Source organism: Phlebotomus papatasi, unplaced genomic scaffold (genome assembly GCF_024763615.1).
Source record: "Phlebotomus papatasi isolate M1 unplaced genomic scaffold, Ppap_2.1 HiC_scaffold_92, whole genome shotgun sequence".
NCBI lineage: Eukaryota > Metazoa > Arthropoda > Insecta > Diptera > Psychodidae > Phlebotomus > Phlebotomus papatasi.
The window spans coordinates 12,842-35,502 of record NW_026604983.1 but is presented as its reverse complement, the minus strand read 5'-3'; the positions used below and the strand labels follow the sequence as shown (position 1 = coordinate 35,502).

Below are 22,661 nucleotides of genomic sequence, written 5' to 3'. Positions count from 1 at the left end.
ATTGCAAAATCTCGAATTGCACCCACCGAGCTTCCCACTATACCCCGTCTCGAGCTTTGCGCTGCTTTACTCGGGGCACGTCTTCTCAGCAAAATTCGCAAAGCTATCTCTTTCACAGATTACTTTATGTGGACCGATTCCACTATTGTTCTGGGTCAAATTCGATCTAAACGTATCAGACTCGAACAGTATATTCTGAGTAGAATTACCGAAATACAGGCGTTGACCGATGTTCACAAGTGGAGCCATGTTCCAACAAATTTGAACCCAGCTGACATAATTTCACGTGGCATGTTCCCAGAAGAGCTTTAAAATGCTACATTGTGGTGGAACGGCCCAAGCTTTGTTACTCAATCTATAAAAATGTGGCCAATTGATCCAACTAGGAGTTTAGCAGAACAAGTAGCAATGGCAGCTGTTCCATACGAGAAAAACCTCCATCCCATTGAAATAATCCTATCCAGATCCAACAACTTCCGCAAAGTCAAGCGCATCCTTGCTTATGTCCTGCGCATAGCTTCCAAAATCAAGACGACCTTATCCTTAACCCCTATCGAATTAGATCGAGCAGAGAAGATGCTCATCACCTATGCCCAAAACACGTACCTTAGTGGGGTAAAGCTGGCTATCGAAAGGGGAAGGCTGTCCACCACTCGGGCCTTCCGGCACCTTTGGCCACTCAGCCTCTTTGTTGATGACCATGGCATAATACGTGTAGGCGGGAGACTGAAGAATTCTTCAGAGGGATACGATATTCGTCACCCCATCTTATTGCCCAAATGCAACATCACTCACATGATTGCCCTTCAACTACACCAAGATTATCAACACATCGGTCCCCAATCGCTGCTAGCGACCCTGAGGCAGAAATATTGGCCGCTCGGTTCAAGAGATATCACCAGAAAGGTTTGCCGTTCATGTATCACATGCTTCAGGAACAAACCCATCCTTCTTAACCAACTTATGGGCAATCTGCCATCAGATAGAGTCACTCTCACCACTCCATTCACTACGTGTGCTTGTGATTTTTGTGGACCGGTACTCACAAGACCAGCCTACAAACGCGGTGGCGCTTCTTATAAGACTTATATATGCGCCTTTGTTTGTTTTGCCACTAAGGCTATTCACTTGGAGGTTGTAGGAGATCTTACCACCAACTCCTTTATAGCTGCTCTAAGACGGTTCATTTCGCGTCGCTCTGCCCCATCGCAAATTTATTGTGACAACGCCACTAATTTTCGTGGAGCGGATGCCATATTAAAACAACTTTTCATTCAGCTAAAGTCTGAAAACAGTTTCCACGACGAATGTGTAGCTAAGGGCATCACCTTTCACTTCATGCCCCCAAGATCTCCTCATCACGGCGGGCTTCACGAAGCGGCTATCAAATCCCTCAAATACCACCTACGCAGAGAAATTGGAAATACTATATTAACCTTTGAAGAACTGTCCACTGTGGTTTGCCAGGTAGAAGCTATTTTGAATAGCAGACCCTTGACCCCATTAACAGAGGATCCCAACGAACCTGCTGCCCTGACTCCAGGGCACTTCCTTATTGGAAAACCTCTAAATATGTTGCCAGAAATCAATCTTACCACTATTCCGCCTCATTCTCTTACTCGATGGCAGCTTTGCCAAAAACTTCTGCAGCATTTTGCAGCCAGGTGGAGAAAGGAATACCTCCAAACACTTCAACCTAAAAAAAAATGGTTCACCCCTCAGGACAACCTCAAACCAGGTGATATGGTCATTCTTCAGGAAGATCAGGCTGCTCCCAGTCATTGGCCTATGGGCATTGTTGAGGCCACATATCCTGGGGGGGACGGAAAATGTCGGGTCGCCAAAATACGAACGACAAAGGGCACCTACCAACGGGCAATACAGCGGGTTGCCAAATTACCAATGGAGGGATTACCACCCTCAGAATTCCCGCCCGGAGCATGTTGACGCCACATTAATTACGCTGTAATTTAATATCCAGGCAGTGAAGAGAAGAGGAGAAAGTTTAGTTCCACACACACACAATTACATATGCTCTTCATTTCTCCTCCTCTTTGGCGGGATCATCCAGATTTTGAGCGGGAATAGACTTGCTCGTCAACCTCTTACGTAACTCGCTGGAGTATAAAAGATCTGGATTTGTGCAAATCATCCTCTTTTTTCCGCTTTTTGTTCTCGACAAAGTGTCTTATTAAAAGATTTAAAATCTGTGGATTTATTAATATAAGTGGTGGTGAAAAATAAATTTAAGGGTGAAGAAAAAGAAGTTTGTGTTTGCTTGCCACCCCGCGAAATCGGTGCACTTTTTCTACTCGATTATAGTGAACATTTCAGCAATTGAGGGACAGTGACCAGAAGGGTTTGCTTGAAGAGATAAGACAAAGAGAAGAAATTGCGTTTTGTCCATCAAGCCGGATGGCTTAGGACATTCACAATTGATCTCTTTATCACCCCTCCAGGTACACCAAGATCATCCCCCAGTCACACGAGTACACTCACACACTGCAATCACCCCTCCAGGTACACCAAGATCATCCCCCAGTCACACGAGTACACTCACACACTGCAATCACCCCTCCAGGTACACCAAGATCATCCCCCAGTCACACGAGTACACTCACACACTGCAATCACCCCTCCAGGTACACCAAGATCATCCCCCAGTCACACGAGTACACTCACACACTGCAATCACCCCTCCAGGTACACCAAGATCATCCCCCAGTCACACGAGTACACTCACACACTGCAATCACCCCTCCAGGTACACCAAGATCATCCCCCAGTCACACGAGTACACTCACACACTGCAATCACCCCTCCAGGTACACCAAGATCATCCCCCAGTCACACGAGTACACTCACACACTGCAATCACCCCTCCAGGTACACCAAGATCATCCCCCAGTCACACGAGTACACTCACACACTGCAATCACCCCTCCAGGTACACCAAGATCATCCCCCAGTCACACGAGTACACTCACACACTGCAATCACCCCTCCAGGTACACCAAGATCATCCCCCAGTCACACGAGTACACTCACACACTGCAATCACCCCTCCAGGTACACCAAGATCATCCCCCAGTCACACGAGTACACTCACACACTGCAATCACCCCTCCAGGTAAGCCACCCCACATAATATACAAGGAAATCCCAGAAGATCTAGGATTTCCTGGTGGAATGTCCAGAAATCCTCTGACCGCAAAAGGTATCTGAAGTGATATATAATTGAACTGGTGTGATGAGTTGATTATAAAATTCCGGTGATCACCAGTGAGAATTTCTTCACCTCAAGACTAAAACACCTTTTTAATCTTGCCCAGAGCTTTCGGTCCGGATATGGACCTTCTTCAGTGGTCGACTAAGACTATGTTTTTTTGATTTCTTGAGGATTCGTTCACTTTGTGGGAATTGAGGGTAAACATCACAGCAGGAAAAATCAGTTGGGAAGGTTTGTATGTTAAAAAATATTTCACAATTTTATAATTTTTTAAAAATTTTTCTGCAAAGACTCTTTCAGTGACGTGTTTGGCGCTTTTACTGTAATACTTATTGGCGCTTTTACTGTATTTCCGGAGGAAGCTCCAGAAATCCTCTGACCACAAAAAGTATCTGAAGTGTTTTGGGCATAATATACAAGGAAATCCCAGAAGAACTGGGATTTCCTGGTGGAATGTCCAGAAATCCTCTGACCACAAAAGATATCTGAAGTGATTTGGGCATAATATACAAGAAAATAACAGAAGATCTGGGATTTCTGGAGGAATGTCCAGAAATCCTCTGACCACAAAAAGTATCTGAAGTGTTTTGGACATAATATGCAAGAAAATCCCAGGAGACTGGGATTTCCCGGTGGAATGTCCAGAAATCCTCTGACCACAAAAGGTATCTGAAGTGTTTTGGACATAATATGCAAGAAAATTCAATTCAATTCAATTCAATTTATATATTTCTCCTCAATTAATGCTTGGTTGCGTCTGCCGCCGACTTACCACGACCGATCTCATCAGGTAAACGGCAGAAACCCTGAATCATAGATCGTATATGCCAGGATTTATGCAGTTTTACAACTGCAATCAGCTAGCTAGGAGATCCCAGAAGATCTGAGATTTCTGGAGGAGGCTCCAGAAATCCTCTGACCACAAAAGCTATCTGAAGTGTTTTGGGCATAATATAAAAGAAAATCCCAGAAGATCTGGGATTTCCTGCAGGAAGCTCCAGAAATCCTCTGACCACAAAAATTATCTGAAGTGTTTTGGGCGTATAATACAAGGAAATCCCAGAAGATCTGGGATTTCCTTGTGGAATGTCCAGAAATCCTCTGACCACAAAAGGTATCTGAAGTGTTTTGGACATAATATGCAAGAAAATCCCAGAAGACTGGGATTTTCTGGAGGCAGCTCCAGAAATCCTCTGACCACAAAAAGTATCTGAAGTGTTTTGGGCATAATATACAAGGAAATCCCAGAAGGTCTGGGATTTCCTGGTGGAATGTCCAGAAATCCTCTGACCACAAAAGGTATCTGAAGTGTTTTGGACATAAGATGCAAGAAAATCCCAGAAGAACTGGGATTTCCTGGTGGAATGTCCAGAAATCCTCTGACCGCAAAAGGTATCTGAAGTGTTTTGGACATAAGATGCAAGAAAATCCCAGAAGATCTGGGATTTCCTGCAGGAAGCTCCAGAAATCCTCTGACCACAAAAGGTATCTGAAGTGTTTTGGGCTTAATATACAAGAAAATTCCAGAAGAACTGGGATTTCCTGGTGGAATGTCCAGAAATCCTCTAACCACAAGAGATATCTGAAGTAATTTGGGCATAATATACAAGAAAATAACAGAAGATCTTGGATTTCCTGGAGGAATGTCCAGAAATCCTCTGACCACAAAATTTATCTGAAGTGTTTTGGACATAATATGCAAGAAAATCCCAGAAGACTGGGATTTCTGGAGGCAGCTCCAGAAATCCTCTGACCACAAAAAGTATCTGAAGTGTTTTGGGCATAATATACAAGGAAATCCCAGAAGAACTGGGATTTCTTGGTGGAATGTCCAGAAATCCTCTGACCACAAAAGAGATCTGAAGTGATTTGGGCATAATATACAAGAAAATAACAGAAGACTGGGATTTCTGGAGGAATGTCCAGAAATCCTCTGACCACAAAAAGTATCGGAAGTGTTTTGGACATAATATGCAAGAAAATCCCAGAGACTGGGATTTCTGGAGGAAGCTCCAGAAATCCTCTCCCCTGATTTTGAGCATAATATACAAGAAAATCCCAGAAGATCTGGGATTTCTTGGGGGAAGCTCCAGAAATCCTCTGACCACAAAAGGTATCTGAAGTGTTTTTGACATAATATGCAAGAAAATCCCAGAAGATCTGGGATTTCCTGGAGGAAGCTCTAGAAATCCTCTGACCACAAAAAGTATCTGAAGTGTTTTGGGCATAATATACAAGGAAATCCCAGAAGATCTGGGATTTCCTGGTGGAATGTCCAGAAATCCTCTGACCGCAAAAGGTATCTGAAGTGTTTTGGACATAAGATGCAAGAAAATCCCAGAAGACTGGGATTTTCTGGAGGAAGCTCCAGAAATCCTCTGACCACAAAAGGTATCTGAAGTGTTTTGGGCTTAATATACAAGAAAATCCCGGAAGATCTGGGATTTCCTGGTGGAATGTCCAGAAATCCTCTGACCGCAAAAAGTATCTGAAGTGTTTTGGAGATAATATGCAAGAAAATCCCAGAAGACTGGGATTTCCCGGAGGAAGCTCCAGAAATCCTCTGACCACAAAAGCTATCTGAAGTGTTTTGGGCATAATATATAGAAGAAAATCCCAGAAGATCTGGGATTTCCTGCAGGAAGCTCCAGAAATCCTCTGACCACAAAAATTATCTGAAGTGTTTTGGGCGTATAATACAAGGAAATCCCAGAAGATCTGGGATTTCCTTGTGGAATGTCCAGAAATCCTCTGACCACAAAAGGTATCTGAAGTGTTTTGGACATAATATGCAAGAAAATCCCAGAAGACTGGGATTTTCTGGAGGAAGCTCCAGAAATCCTCTGACCACAAAAGGTATCTGAAGTGTTTTGGGCTTAATATACAAGAAAATCCCGGAAGATCTGGGATTTCCTGGTGGAATGTCCAGAAATCCTCTGACCGCAAAAGGTATCTGAAGTGTTTTGGACATAATATGCAAGAAAATCCCAAAAGACTGGGATTTCCCGGAGGAAGCTCCAGAAATCCTCTGACCACAAAAGCTATCTGAAGTGTTTTGGGCATAATATAAAAGAAAATCCCAGAAGAACTGGGATTTCCTGCAGGAAGCTCCAGAAATCCTCTGACCACAAAAATTATCTGAAGTGTTTTGGGCGTATAATACAAGGAAATCCCAGAAGATCTGGGATTTCCTTGTGGAATGTCCAGAAATCCTCTGACCACAAAAGGTATCTGAAGTGTTTTGGACATAATATGCAAGAAAATCCCAGAAGACTGGGATTTCCTGGGGGAAGCTCCAGAAATCCTCTGACCACAAAATTTATCTGAAGTGTTTTGGACATAATATGCAAGAAAATCCCAGAAGACTGGGATTTCTGGAGGAAGCTCCAGAAATCCTCTGACCACAAAAAGTATCTGAAGTGTTTTGGGCATAATATACAAGAAAATCCCAGAAGAACTGGGATTTCCTGGTGCAATGTCCAGGAATCCTCTGACCACAAAAGATATCTGAAGTGATTTGGGCATAATATACAAGAAAATAACAGAAGACTGGGATTTCTGGAGGAATGTCCAGAAATCCTCTGACCACAAAAAGTATCTGAAGTGTTTTGAGCGTAATATACAAGGAAATCCCAGAAGATCTGGGATTTCCTTGTGGAATGTCCAGAAATCCTCTGACCACAAAAGGTATCTGAAGTGTTTTGGACATAATATGCAAGAAAATCCCAGAAGACTGGGATTTTCTGGAGGCAGCTCCAGAAATCCTCTGACCACAAAAAGTATCTGAAGTGTTTTGGGCATAATATATAAGGAAATCCCAGAAGATCTGGGATTTCCTGGTGGAATGTCCAGAAATCCTCTGACCGCAAAAGGTATCTGAAGTGTTTTGGACATAAGATGCAAGGAAATCCCAGAAGACTGGGATTTCCTGGGGGAAGCTCCAGATATCCTCTGACCACAAAATTTATCTGAAGTGTTTTGGACATGATATGCAAGAAAATCCCAGAAGACTGGGATTTCCCGGAGGAAGCTCCAGAAATCCTCTGACCACAAAAAGTATCTGAAGTGTTTTGGGCATAATATACAAGAAAATAACAGAAGACTGGGATTTCTGGAGGAATGTCCAGAAATCCTCTGACCACAAAAAGTATCGGAAGTGTTTTGGACATAATATGCAAGAAAATCCCAGAGACTGGGATTTCTGGAGGAAGCTCCAGAAATCCTCTCCCCTGATTTTGAGCATAATATACAAGAAAATCCCAGAAGATCTGGGATTTCTTGGGGGAAGCTCCAGAAATCCTCTGACCACAAAAGGTATCTGAAGTGTTTTTGACATAATATGCAAGAAAATCCCAGAAGATCTGGGATTTCCTGGAGGAAGCTCTAGAAATCCTCTGACCACAAAAAGTATCTGAAGTGTTTTGGGCATAATATACAAGGAAATCCCAGAAGATCTGGGATTTCCTGGTGGAATGTCCAGAAATCCTCTGACCGCAAAAGGTATCTGAAGTGTTTTGGACATAAGATGCAAGAAAATCCCAGAAGACTGGGATTTTCTGGAGGAAGCTCCAGAAATCCTCTGACCACAAAAGGTATCTGATGTGTTTTGGGCTTAATATACAAGAAAATCCCGGAAGATCTGGGATTTCCTGGTGGAATGTCCAGAAATCCTCTGACCGCAAAAGGTATCTGAAGTGTTTTGGAGATAATATGCAAGAAAATCCCAGAAGACTGGGATTTCCCGGAGGAAGCTCCAGAAATCCTCTGACCACAAAAGCTATCTGAAGTGTTTTGGGCATAATATAAAAGAAAATCCCAGAAGATCTGGGATTTCCTGCAGGAAGCTCCAGAAATCCTCTGACCACAAAAATTATCTGAAGTGTTTTGGGCGTATAATACAAGGAAATCCCAGAAGATCTGGGATTTCCTTGTGGAATGTCCAGAAATCCTCTGACCACAAAAGGTATCTGAAGTGTTTTGGACATAATATGCAAGAAAATCCCAGAAGACTGGGATTTTCTGGAGGAAGCTCCAGAAATCCTCTGACCACAAAAGGTATCTGAAGTGTTTTGGGCTTAATATACAAGAAAATCCCGGAAGATCTGGGATTTCCTGGTAGAATGTCCAGAAATCCTCTGACCGCAAAAGGTATCTGAAGTGTTTTGGACATAATATGCAAGAAAATCCCAAAAGACTGGGATTTCCCGGAGGAAGCTCCAGAAATCCTCTGACCACAAAAGCTATCTGAAGTGTTTTGGGCATAATATAAAAGAAAATCCCAGAAGAACTGGGATTTCCTGCAGGAAGCTCCAGAAATCCTCTGACCACAAAAATTATCTGAAGTGTTTTGGGCGTATAATACAAGGAAATCCCAGAAGATCTGGGATTTCCTTGTGGAATGTCCAGAAATCCTCTGACCACAAAAGGTATCTGAAGTGTTTTGGACATAATATGCAAGAAAATCCCAGAAGACTGGGATTTCCTGGGGGAAGCTCCAGAAATCCTCTGACCACAAAATTTATCTGAAGTGTTTTGGACATAATATGCAAGAAAATCCCAGAAGACTGGGATTTCTGGAGGAAGCTCCAGAAATCCTCTGACCACAAAAAGTATCTGAAGTGTTTTGGGCATAATATACAAGGAAATCCCAGAAGAACTGGGATTTCCTGGTGGAATGTCCAGGAATCCTCTGACCACAAAAGATATCTGAAGTGATTTGGGCATAATATACAAGAAAATAACAGAAGACTGGGATTTCTGGAGGAATGTCCAGAAATCCTCTGACCACAAAAAGTATCTGAAGTGTTTTGAGCGTAATATACAAGGAAATCCCAGAAGATCTGGGATTTCCTTGTGGAATGTCCAGAAATCCTCTGACCACAAAAGGTATCTGAAGTGTTTTGGACATAATATGCAAGAAAATCCCAGAAGACTGGGATTTTCTGGAGGCAGCTCCAGAAATCCTCTGACCACAAAAAGTATCTGAAGTGTTTTGGGCATAATATATAAGGAAATCCCAGAAGATCTGGGATTTCCTGGTGGAATGTCCAGAAATCCTCTGACCGCAAAAGGTATCTGAAGTGTTTTGGACATAAGATGCAAGGAAATCCCAGAAGACTGGGATTTCCTGGGGGAAGCTCCAGATATCCTCTGACCACAAAATTTATCTGAAGTGTTTTGGACATGATATGCAAGAAAATCCCAGAAGACTGGGATTTCCCGGAGGAAGCTCCAGAAATCCTCTGACCACAAAAAGTATCTGAAGTGTTTTGGGCATAATATACAAGGAAATCCCAAAAGAACTGGGATTTCCTGGTGGAATGTCCAGAAATCCTCTGACCACAAAAGATATCTTAAGTGATTTGGGCATAATATACAAGAAAATAACAGAAGACTGGGATTTCTGGAGGAATGTCCAGAAATCCTCTGACCACAAAAGGTATCTGAAGTGTTTTGGACATAATATGCAAGAAAATCCCAGAAGACTGGGATTTCCTGGAGAAAGCTCAAGAAATCCTCTGACCACAAAAATTATCTGAAGTGTTTTGGGCGTAATATACAAGGAAATCCCAGAAGATCTGGGATTTCCTGGTGGAATGTCCAGAAATCCTCTGACCACAAAAGGTATCTGAAGTGCTTTGGACATAATATGCAAGAAAATCCCAGACGACTGGGATTTTCTGGAGGCAGCTCCAGAAATCCTCTGACCACAAAAAAGTATCTGAAGTGTTTCGGGCATAATATACAAGGAAATCCCAGAAGATCTGGGATTTCCTGGTGGAATGTCCAGAAATCCTCTGACCGCAAAAGGTATCTGAAGTGTTTTGGAAATAAGATGCAAGAAAATCCCAGAAGACTGGGATTTTCTGGAGGAAGCTCCACAAATCCTCTGACCACAAAAGGTATCTGAAGTGTTTTGGGCTTAATATACAAGAAAATCCCGGAAGATCTGGGATTTCCTGGTGGAATGTCCAGAAATCCTCTGACCACAAAAGGTATCTGAAGTGTTTTGGACATAATATGCAAGAAAATCCCAGAAGACTGGGATTTCCCGGAGGAAGCTCCAGAAATCCTCTGACCACAAAAAGTATCTGAAGTGTTTTGGGCATAATATACAAGGAAATCCCAGAAGAACTGGGATTTCTGGAGGAAGCTCCAGAAAACCTCTGACCACAAAAGCTATCTGAAGTGTTTTGGGCATAATATAAAAGAAAATCCCAGAAGATCTGGGATTTCCTGCAGGAAGCTCCAGAAATCCTCTGACCACAAAAATTATCTGAAGTGTTTTGGGCGTATAATACAAGGAAATCCCAGAAGATCTGGGATTTCCTTGTGGAATGTCCAGAAATCCTCTGACCACAAAAGGTATCTGAAGTGTTTTGGACATAATATGCAAGAAAATCCCAGAAGACTGGGATTTTCTGGAGGCAGCTCCAGAAATCCTCTGACCACAAAAAGTATCTGAAGTGTTTTGGGCTTAATATACAAGAAAATCCCGGAAGAACTGGGATTTCCTGGTGGAATGTCCAGAAATCCTCTGACCGCAAAAGGTATCTGAAGTGTTTTGGACATAATATGCAAGAAAATCCCAGAAGACTGGGATTTCCGGAGGAAGCTCCAGAAATCCTCTGACCACAAAAAGTATCTGAAGTGTTTTGGGCATAATATACAAGGAAATCCCAGAAGAACTGGGATTTCCTGGTGGAATGTCCAGAAATCCTCTGACCACAAAAGATATCTGAAGTGATTTGGGCATAATATACAAGAAAATAACAGAAGATCTGGGATTTCTGGAGGAATGTCCAGAAATCCTCTGACCACAAAAAGTATCTGAAGTGTTTTGGACATAATATGCAAGAAAATCCCAGGAGACTGGGATTTCCCGGTGGAATGTCCAGAAATCCTCTGACCACAAAAGGTATCTGAAGTGTTTTGGACATAATATGCAAGAAAATTCAATTCAATTCAATTCAATTTATATATTTCTCCTCAATTAATGCTTGGTTGCGTCTGCCGCCGACTTACCACGACCGATCTCATCAGGTAAACGGCAGAAACCCTGAATCATAGATCGTATATGCCAGGATTTATGCAGTTTTACAACTGCAATCAGCTAGCTAGGAGATCCCAGAAGATCTGAGATTTCTGGAGGAGGCTCCAGAAATCCTCTGACCACAAAAGCTATCTGAAGTGTTTTGGGCATAATATAAAAGAAAATCCCAGAAGATCTGGGATTTCCTGCAGGAAGCTCCAGAAATCCTCTGACCACAAAAATTATCTGAAGTGTTTTGGGCGTATAATACAAGGAAATCCCAGAAGATCTGGGATTTCCTTGTGGAATGTCCAGAAATCCTCTGACCACAAAAGGTATCTGAAGTGTTTTGGACATAATATGCAAGAAAATCCCAGAAGACTGGGATTTTCTGGAGGCAGCTCCAGAAATCCTCTGACCACAAAAAGTATCTGAAGTGTTTTGGGCATAATATACAAGGAAATCCCAGAAGGTCTGGGATTTCCTGGTGGAATGTCCAGAAATCCTCTGACCACAAAAGGTATCTGAAGTGTTTTGGACATAAGATGCAAGAAAATCCCAGAAGACTGGGATTTCCTGGTGGAATGTCCAGAAATCCTCTGACCGCAAAAGGTATCTGAAGTGTTTTGGACATAAGATGCAAGAAAATCCCAGAAGATCTGGGATTTCCTGCAGGAAGCTCCAGAAATCCTCTGACCACAAAAGGTATCTGAAGTGTTTTGGGCATAATATACAAGGAAATCCCAGAAGAACTGGGATTTCTTGGTGGAATGTCCAGAAATCCTCTGACCACAAAAGAGATCTGAAGTGATTTGGGCATAATATACAAGAAAATAACAGAAGACTGGGATTTCTGGAGGAATGTCCAGAAATCCTCTGACCACAAAAAGTATCGGAAGTGTTTTGGACATAATATGCAAGAAAATCCCAGGAGACTGGGGTTTCCAGGTGGAATGTCCAGAAATCCTCTGACCACAAAAGGTATCTGAAGTGTTTTGAACATAATATGCAAGAAAATTCAATTCAATTCAATTCAATTTATATATTTCTCCTCAATTAATGCTTGGTTGCGTCTGCCGCCGACTTACCACGACCGATCTCATCAGGTAAACGGCAGAAACCCTGAATCATAGATCGTATATGCCAGGATTTATGCAGTTTTACAACTGCAATCAGCTAGCTAGGAGATCCCAGAAGATCTGGGATTTCCTGGTGGAATGTCCAGAAATCCTCTGACCACAAAAGGTATCTGAAGTGTTTTGGACATAATATGCAAGAAAATCCCAGAGACTGGGATTTCTGGAGGAAGCTCCAGAAATCCTCTCCCCTGATTTTGAGCATAATATACAAGAAAATCCCAGAAGATCTGGGATTTCTTGGGGGAAGCTCCAGAAATCCTCTGACCACAAAAGGTATCTGAAGTGTTTTTGACATAATATGCAAGAAAATCCCAGAAGATCTGGGATTTCCTGGAGGAAGCTCTAGAAATCCTCTGACCACAAAAAGTATCTGAAGTGTTTTGGGCATAATATACAAGGAAATCCCAGAAGATCTGGGATTTCCTGGTGGAATGTCCAGAAATCCTCTGACCGCAAAAGGTATCTGAAGTGTTTTGGACATAATATGCAAGAAAATCCCAGAAGACTGGGATTTCCCGGAGGAAGCTCCAGAAATCCTCTGACCACAAAAGCTATCTGAAGTGTTTTGGGCATAATATAAATGAAAATCCCAGAAGATCTGGGATTTCCTGCAGGACGCTCCAGAAATCCTCTGACCACAAAAATTATCTGAAGTGTTTTGGGCGTATAATACAAGGAAATCCCAGAAGATCTGGGATTTCCTTGTGGAATGTCCAGAAATCCTCTGACCACAAAAGGTATCTGAAGTGTTTTGGACATAATATGCAAGAAAATCCCAGAAGACTGGGATTTTCTGGAGGAAGCTCCAGAAATCCTCTGACCACAAAAGGTATCTGAAGTGTTTTGGGCTTAATATACAAGAAAATCCCGGAAGATCTGGGATTTCCTGGTAGAATGTCCAGAAATCCTCTGACCGCAAAAGGTATCTGAAGTGTTTTGGACATAATATGCAAGAAAATCCCAAAAGACTGGGATTTCCCGGAGGAAGCTCCAGAAATCCTCTGACCACAAAAGCTATCTGAAGTGTTTTGGGCATAATATAAAAGAAAATCCCAGAAGAACTGGGATTTCCTGCAGGAAGCTCCAGAAATGCTCTGACCACAAAAATTATGTGAAGTGTTTTGGGCGTATAATACAAGGAAATCCCAGAAGATCTGGGATTTCCTTGTGGAATGTCCAGAAATCCTCTGACCACAAAAGGTATCTGAAGTGTTTTGGACATAATATGCAAGAAAATCCCAGAAGACTGGGATTTCCCGGAGGAAGCTCCAGAAATCCTCTGACCACAAAAGCTATCTGAAGTGTTTTGGGCATAATATAAAAGAAAATCCCAGAAGATCTGGGATTTCCTGCAGGACGATCCAGAAATCCTCTGACCACAAAAATTATCTGAAGTGTTTTGGGCGTATAATACAAGAAAATCCCAGAAGACTGGGATTTCTGGAGGAAGCTCCAGAAATCCTCTGACCACAAAAAGTATCTGAAGTGTTTTGGGCATAATATACAAGGAAATCCCAGAAGAACTGGGATTTCCTGGTGGAATGTCCAGAAATCCTCTGACCGCAAAAGATATCTGAAGTGATTTGGGCATAATATACAAGAAAATAACAGAAGACTGGGATTTCTGGAGGAATGTCCAGAAATCCTCTGACCACAAAAAGTATCGGAAGTGTTTTGGGCATAATATAAAAGAAAATCCCAGAAGATCTGGGATTTCCTGAAGGAAGCTCCAGAAATCATCTGACCACAAAAATTATCTGAAGTATTTTGGGCGTATAATACAAGGAAATCCCAGAAGATCTGGGATTTCCTTGTGGAATGTCCAGAAATCCTCTGACCACAAAAGGTATCTGAAGTGTTTTGGACATAATATGCAAGAAAATACCAGAAGACTGGGATTTTCTGGAGGCAGCTCCAGAAATCCTCTGACCACAAAAAGTATCTGAAGTGTTTTGGGCATAATATACAAGGAAATCCCAGAAGGTCTGGGATTTTCTGGTGGAATGTCCAGAAATCCTCTGACCGCAAAAGGTATCTGAAGTGTTTTGGACATAAGATGCAAGAAAATCCCAGAAGACTGGGTTTTCCTTTTGGGAAGCTCCAGAAATCCTCTGACCACAAAATTTATCTGAAGTGTTTTGGACATAATATGCAAGAAAATCCCAGAAGACAGGGATTTCTGGAGGAAGCTCCAGAAATCCTCTGACCACAAAAAGTATCTGAAGTGTTTTGGGCATAATATACAAGGAAATCCCAGAAGAACTGGGATTTCCTGGTGGAATGTCCAGAAATCCTCTGACCGCAAAAGATATCTGAAGTGATTTGGGCATAATATACAAGAAAATAACAGAAGACTGGGATTTCTGGAGGAATGTCCAGAAATCCTCTGACCACAAAAAGTATCGGAAGTGTTTTAGGCATAATATAAAAGAAAATCCCAGAAGATCTGGGATTTCCTGAAGGAAGCTCCAGAAATCCTCTGACCACAAAAATTATCTGAAGTGTTTTGGGCGTATAATACAAGGAAATCCCAGAAGATCTGGGATTTCCTTGTGGAATGTCCAGAAATCCTCTGACCACAAAAGGTATCTGAAGTGTTTTGGACATAATATGCAAGAAAATACCAGAAGACTGGGATTTTCTGGAGGCAGCTCCAGAAATCCTCTGACCACAAAAAGTATCTGAAGTGTTTTGGGCATAATATACAAGGAAATCCCAGAAGATCTGGGATTTCCTGGTGGAATGTCCAGAAATCCTCTGACCGCAAAAGGTATCTGAAGTGTTTTGGACATAAGATGCAAGAAAATCCCAGAAGACTGGGATTTCCTGGGGGAAGCTCCAGATATCCTCTGACCACAAAATTTATCTGAAGTGTTTTGGAAATAATATGCAAGAAAATCCCAGAAGAACTGGGATTTCCTGGTGGAATGTCCAGAAATCCTCTGACCACAAAAGATATCTGAAGTGATTTGGGCATAATATACAAGAAAATAACAGAAGAACTGGGATTTCCCGGAGGAAGCTCCAGAAATCCTCTGACCACAAAAAGTATCTGAAGTGTTTTGGGCATAATATACAAGGAAATCCCAGAAGAACTGGGATTTCCTGGTGGAATATCCAGAAATCCTCTGACCACAAAAGATATCTGAAGTGATTTGGGCATAATATACAAGAAAATAACAGAAGAACTGGGATTTCCTGGTGGAATGTCCAGAAATCCTCTGACCACAAAAGATATCTGAAGTGATTTGGGCATAATATACAAGAAAATAACAGAAGATCTTGGATTTCCTGGAGGAATGTCCAGAAATCCTCTGACCACAAAAAGTATCTGAAGTGTTTTGGACTTAATATGCAAGAAAATTCAATTCAATTCAATTCAATTTATATATTTCTCCTCAATTAATGCTTGGTTGCGTCTGCCGCCGACTTACCACGACCGATCTCATCAGGCAAACGGCAGAAACCCTGAATCATAGATCGTATATGCCAGGATTTATGCAGTTTAACAACTGCAATCAGCTAGCTAGGAGATCCCAGAAGATCTGGGATTTCTGGAGGGAGCTCCAGAAATCCTCTGACCACAAGAGCTATCTGAAGTGTTTTGGGCATAATATAAAAGAAAATCCCAGAAGATCTGGGATTTCCTGAAGGGAGCTCCAGAAATCCTCTGACCACAAAAATTATCTGAAGTGTTTTGGACATAATATGCAAGAAAATCCCAGAAGATTGGGATTTTCTGGAGGCAGCTCCAGAAATCCTCTGACCACAAAAAGTATCTGAAGTGTTTTGGGCATAATATACAAGGAAATCCCAGAAGATCTGGGATTTCCTGGTGGAATGTCCAGAAATCCTCTTACCGCAAAAGGTATCTGAAGTGTTTTGGACATAAGATGCAAGAAAATCCCAGAAGACTGGGATTTCCTGGGGGAAGCTCCAGATATCCTCTGACCACAAAATTTATCTGAAGTGTTTTGGACATAATATGCAAGAAAATCCCAGAAGACTGGGATTTCTGGAGGAAGCTCCAGAAATCCTCTGACCACAAAAAGTATCTGAAGTGTTTTGGGCATAATATACAAGGAAATCCCAGAAGAACTGGGATTTCCTGGTGGAATGTCCAGAAATCCTCTGACCACAAAAGATATCTGAAGTGATTTGGGCATAATATACAAGAAAATAACAGAAGACTGGGATTTCTGGAGGAATGTCCAGAAATCCTCTGACCACAAAAAGTATCTGAAGTGTTTTGGGCGTAATATACAAGGAAATCCCAGAAGATCTGGGATTTCCTTGTGGAATGTCCAGAAATCCTCTGACCACAAAAGGTATCTGAAGTGTTTTGGACATAATATGCAAGAAAATCCCAGAAGACTGGGATTTTCTGGAGGCAGCTCCAGAAATCCTCTGACCACAAAAAGTATCTGAAGTGTTTTGGGCATAATATATAAGGAAATCCCAGAAGATCTGGGATTTCCTGGTGGAATGTCCAGAAATCCTCTGACCGCAAAAGGTATCTGAAGTGTTTTGGACATAAGATGCAAGGAAATCCCAGAAGACTGGGATTTCCTGGGGGAAGCTCCAGATATCCTCTGACCACAAAATTTATCTGAAGTGTTTTGGACATGATATGCAAGAAAATCCCAGAAGACTGGGATTTCCCGGAGGAAGCTCCAGAAATCCTCTGACCACAAAAAGTATCTGAAGTGTTTTGGGCATAATATACAAGGAAATCCCAAAAGAACTGGGATTTCCTGGTGGAATGTCCAGAAATCCTCTGACCACAAAAGATATCTTAAGTGATTTGGGCATAATATACAAGAAAATAACAGAAGACTGGGATTTCTGGAGGAATGTCCAGAAATCCTCTGACCACAAAAGGTATCTGAAGTGTTTTGGACATAATATGCAAGAAAATCCCAGAAGACTGGGATTTCCTGGAGAAAGCTCAAGAAATCCTCTGACCACAAAAATTATCTGAAGTGTTTTGGGCGTAATATACAAGGAAATCCCAGAAGATCTGGGATTTCCTGGTGGAATGTCCAGAAATCCTCTGACCACAAAAGGTATCTGAAGTGCTTTGGACATAATATGCAAGAAAATCCCAGACGACTGGGATTTTCTGGAGGCAGCTCCAGAAATCCTCTGACCACAAAAAAGTATCTGAAGTGTTTCGGGCATAATATACAAGGAAATCCCAGAAGATCTGGGATTTCCTGGTGGAATGTCCAGAAATCCTCTGACCGCAAAAGGTATCTGAAGTGTTTTGGAAATAAGATGCAAGAAAATCCCAGAAGACTGGGATTTTCTGGAGGAAGCTCCACAAATCCTCTGACCACAAAAGGTATCTGAAGTGTTTTGGGCTTAATATACAAGAAAATCCCGGAAGATCTGGGATTTCCTGGTGGAATGTCCAGAAATCCTCTGACCACAAAAGGTATCTGAAGTGTTTTGGACATAATATGCAAGAAAATCCCAGAAGACTGGGATTTCCCGGAGGAAGCTCCAGAAATCCTCTGACCACAAAAAGTATCTGAAGTGTTTTGGGCATAATATACAAGGAAATCCCAGAAGAACTGGGATTTCTGGAGGAAGCTCCAGAAAACCTCTGACCACAAAAGCTATCTGAAGTGTTTTGGGCATAATATAAAAGAAAATCCCAGAAGATCTGGGATTTCCTGCAGGAAGCTCCAGAAATCCTCTGACCACAAAAATTATCTGAAGTGTTTTGGGCGTATAATACAAGGAAATCCCAGAAGATCTGGGATTTCCTTGTGGAATGTCCAGAAATCCTCTGACCACAAAAGGTATCTGAAGTGTTTTGGACATAATATGCAAGAAAATCCCAGAAGACTGGGATTTTCTGGAGGCAGCTCCAGAAATCCTCTGACCACAAAAAGTATCTGAAGTGTTTTGGGCTTAATATACAAGAAAATCCCGGAAGAACTGGGATTTCCTGGTGGAATGTCCAGAAATCCTCTGACCGCAAAAAATATCTGAAGTGTTTTGGACATAATATGCAAGAAAATCCCAGAAGACTGGGATTTCCGGAGGAAGCTCCAGAAATCCTCTGACCACAAAAAGTATCTGAAGTGTTTTGGGCATAATATACAAGGAAATCCCAGAAGAACTGGGATTTCCTGGTGGAATGTCCAGAAATCCTCTGACCACAAAAGATATCTGAAGTGATTTGGGCATAATATACAAGAAAATAACAGAAGATCTGGGATTTCTGGAGGAATGTCCAGAAATCCTCTGACCACAAAAAGTATCTGAAGTGTTTTGGACATAATATGCAAGAAAATCCCAGGAGACTGGGATTTCCCGGTGGAATGTCCAGAAATCCTCTGACCACAAAAGGTATCTGAAGTGTTTTGGACATAATATGCAAGAAAATTCAATTCAATTCAATTCAATTTATATATTTCTCCTCAATTAATGCTTGGTTGCGTCTGCCGCCGACTTACCACGACCGATCTCATCAGGTAAACGGCAGAAACCCTGAATCATAGATCGTATATGCCAGGATTTATGCAGTTTTACAACTGCAATCAGCTAGCTAGGAGATCCCAGAAGATCTGAGATTTCTGGAGGAGGCTCCAGAAATCCTCTGACCACAAAAGCTATCTGAAGTGTTTTGGGCATAATATAAAAGAAAATCCCAGAAGATCTGGGATTTCCTGCAGGAAGCTCCAGAAATCCTCTGACCACAAAAATTATCTGAAGTGTTTTGGGCGTATAATACAAGGAAATCCCAGAAGATCTGGGATTTCCTTGTGGAATGTCCAGAAATCCTCTGACCACAAAAGGTATCTGAAGTGTTTTGGACATAATATGCAAGAAAATCCCAGAAGACTGGGATTTTCTGGAGGCAGCTCCAGAAATCCTCTGACCACAAAAAGTATCTGAAGTGTTTTGGGCATAATATACAAGGAAATCCCAGAAGGTCTGGGATTTCCTGGTGGAATGTCCAGAAATCCTCTGACCACAAAAGGTATCTGAAGTGTTTTGGACATAAGATGCAAGAAAATCCCAGAAGACTGGGATTTCCTGGTGGAATGTCCAGAAATCCTCTGACCGCAAAAGGTATCTGAAGTGTTTTGGACATAAGATGCAAGAAAATCCCAGAAGATCTGGGATTTCCTGCAGGAAGCTCCAGAAATCCTCTGACCACAAAAGGTATCTGAAGTGTTTTGGGCATAATATACAAGGAAATCCCAGAAGAACTGGGATTTCTTGGTGGAATGTCCAGAAATCCTCTGACCACAAAAGAGATCTGAAGTGATTTGGGCATAATATACAAGAAAATAACAGAAGACTGGGATTTCTGGAGGAATGTCCAGAAATCCTCTGACCACAAAAAGTATCGGAAGTGTTTTGGACATAATATGCAAGAAAATCCCAGGAGACTGGGGTTTCCAGGTGGAATGTCCAGAAATCCTCTGACCACAAAAGGTATCTGAAGTGTTTTGAACATAATATGCAAGAAAATTCAATTCAATTCAATTCAATTTATATATTTCTCCTCAATTAATGCTTGGTTGCGTCTGCCGCCGACTTACCACGACCGATCTCATCAGGTAAACGGCAGAAACCCTGAATCATAGATCGTATATGCCAGGATTTATGCAGTTTTACAACTGCAATCAGCTAGCTAGGAGATCCCAGAAGATCTGGGATTTCCTGGTGGAATGTCCAGAAATCCTCTGACCACAAAAGGTATCTGAAGTGTTTTGGACATAATATGCAAGAAAATCCCAGAGACTGGGATTTCTGGAGGAAGCTCCAGAAATCCTCTCCCCTGATTTTGAGCATAATATACAAGAAAATCCCAGAAGATCTGGGATTTCTTGGGGGAAGCTCCAGAAATCCTCTGACCACAAAAGGTATCTGAAGTGTTTTTGACATAATATGCAAGAAAATCCCAGAAGATCTGGGATTTCCTGGAGGAAGCTCTAGAAATCCTCTGACCACAAAAAGTATCTGAAGTGTTTTGGGCATAATATACAAGGAAATCCCAGAAGATCTGGGATTTCCTGGTGGAATGTCCAGAAATCCTCTGACCGCAAAAGGTATCTGAAGTGTTTTGGACATAATATGCAAGAAAATCCCAGAAGACTGGGATTTCCCGGAGGAAGCTCCAGAAATCCTCTGACCACAAAAGCTATCTGAAGTGTTTTGGGCATAATATAAATGAAAATCCCAGAAGATCTGGGATTTCCTGCAGGACGCTCCAGAAATCCTCTGACCACAAAAATTATCTGAAGTGTTTTGGGCGTATAATACAAGGAAATCCCAGAAGATCTGGGATTTCCTTGTGGAATGTCCAGAAATCCTCTGACCACAAAAGGTATCTGAAGTGTTTTGGACATAATATGCAAGAAAATCCCAGAAGACTGGGATTTTCTGGAGGAAGCTCCAGAAATCCTCTGACCACAAAAGGTATCTGAAGTGTTTTGGGCTTAATATACAAGAAAATCCCGGAAGATCTGGGATTTCCTGGTAGAATGTCCAGAAATCCTCTGACCGCAAAAGGTATCTGAAGTGTTTTGGACATAATATGCAAGAAAATCCCAAAAGACTGGGATTTCCCGGAGGAAGCTCCAGAAATCCTCTGACCACAAAAGCTATCTGAAGTGTTTTGGGCATAATATAAAAGAAAATCCCAGAAGAACTGGGATTTCCTGCAGGAAGCTCCAGAAATGCTCTGACCACAAAAATTATGTGAAGTGTTTTGGGCGTATAATACAAGGAAATCCCAGAAGATCTGGGATTTCCTTGTGGAATGTCCAGAAATCCTCTGACCACAAAAGGTATCTGAAGTGTTTTGGACATAATATGCAAGAAAATCCCAGAAGACTGGGATTTCCCGGAGGAAGCTCCAGAAATCCTCTGACCACAAAAGCTATCTGAAGTGTTTTGGGCATAATATAAAAGAAAATCCCAGAAGATCTGGGATTTCCTGCAGGACGATCCAGAAATCCTCTGACCACAAAAATTATCTGAAGTGTTTTGGGCGTATAATACAAGAAAATCCCAGAAGACTGGGATTTCTGGAGGAAGCTCCAGAAATCCTCTGACCACAAAAAGTATCTGAAGTGTTTTGGGCATAATATACAAGGAAATCCCAGAAGAACTGGGATTTCCTGGTGGAATGTCCAGAAATCCTCTGACCGCAAAAGATATCTGAAGTGATTTGGGCATAATATACAAGAAAATAACAGAAGACTGGGATTTCTGGAGGAATGTCCAGAAATCCTCTGACCACAAAAAGTATCGGAAGTGTTTTGGGCATAATATAAAAGAAAATCCCAGAAGATCTGGGATTTCCTGAAGGAAGCTCCAGAAATCATCTGACCACAAAAATTATCTGAAGTATTTTGGGCGTATAATACAAGGAAATCCCAGAAGATCTGGGATTTCCTTGTGGAATGTCCAGAAATCCTCTGACCACAAAAGGTATCTGAAGTGTTTTGGACATAATATGCAAGAAAATACCAGAAGACTGGGATTTTCTGGAGGCAGCTCCAGAAATCCTCTGACCACAAAAAGTATCTGAAGTGTTTTGGGCATAATATACAAGGAAATCCCAGAAGGTCTGGGATTTTCTGGTGGAATGTCCAGAAATCCTCTGACCGCAAAAGGTATCTGAAGTGTTTTGGACATAAGATGCAAGAAAATCCCAGAAGACTGGGTTTTCCTTTTGGGAAGCTCCAGAAATCCTCTGACCACAAAATTTATCTGAAGTGTTTTGGACATAATATGCAAGAAAATCCCAGAAGACAGGGATTTCTGGAGGAAGCTCCAGAAATCCTCTGACCACAAAAAGTATCTGAAGTGTTTTGGGCATAATATACAAGGAAATCCCAGAAGAACTGGGATTTCCTGGTGGAATGTCCAGAAATCCTCTGACCGCAAAAGATATCTGAAGTGATTTGGGCATAATATACAAGAAAATAACAGAAGACTGGGATTTCTGGAGGAATGTCCAGAAATCCTCTGACCACAAAAAGTATCGGAAGTGTTTTAGGCATAATATAAAAGAAAATCCCAGAAGATCTGGGATTTCCTGAAGGAAGCTCCAGAAATCCTCTGACCACAAAAATTATCTGAAGTGTTTTGGGCGTATAATACAAGGAAATCCCAGAAGATCTGGGATTTCCTTGTGGAATGTCCAGAAATCCTCTGACCACAAAAGGTATCTGAAGTGTTTTGGACATAATATGCAAGAAAATACCAGAAGACTGGGATTTTCTGGAGG

At 41.8% G+C, this 22,661-nt stretch overlaps 1 protein-coding gene across 1 annotated transcript; it reads left to right on the top strand.

The window, feature by feature from the left end:
- The first annotated feature begins 363 nt into the window (after positions 1–363).
- Positions 364–1,947, top strand: LOC129809397 (uncharacterized). The gene has a single exon (XM_055859205.1). The coding sequence runs from the start codon at positions 364–366 to the stop codon at positions 1,945–1,947; it is 1,584 nt and encodes a 527-aa protein (XP_055715180.1).
- Positions 1,948–22,661: the final 20,714 nt, after the last annotated feature.

What these genes read in the sequence shown, in the direction of transcription:
- LOC129809397 (XM_055859205.1), top strand. Translation starts at nt 364, where the DNA reads ATGTGGCCAATTGATCCAACTAGGAGTTTAGCAGAACAAGTAGCAATG.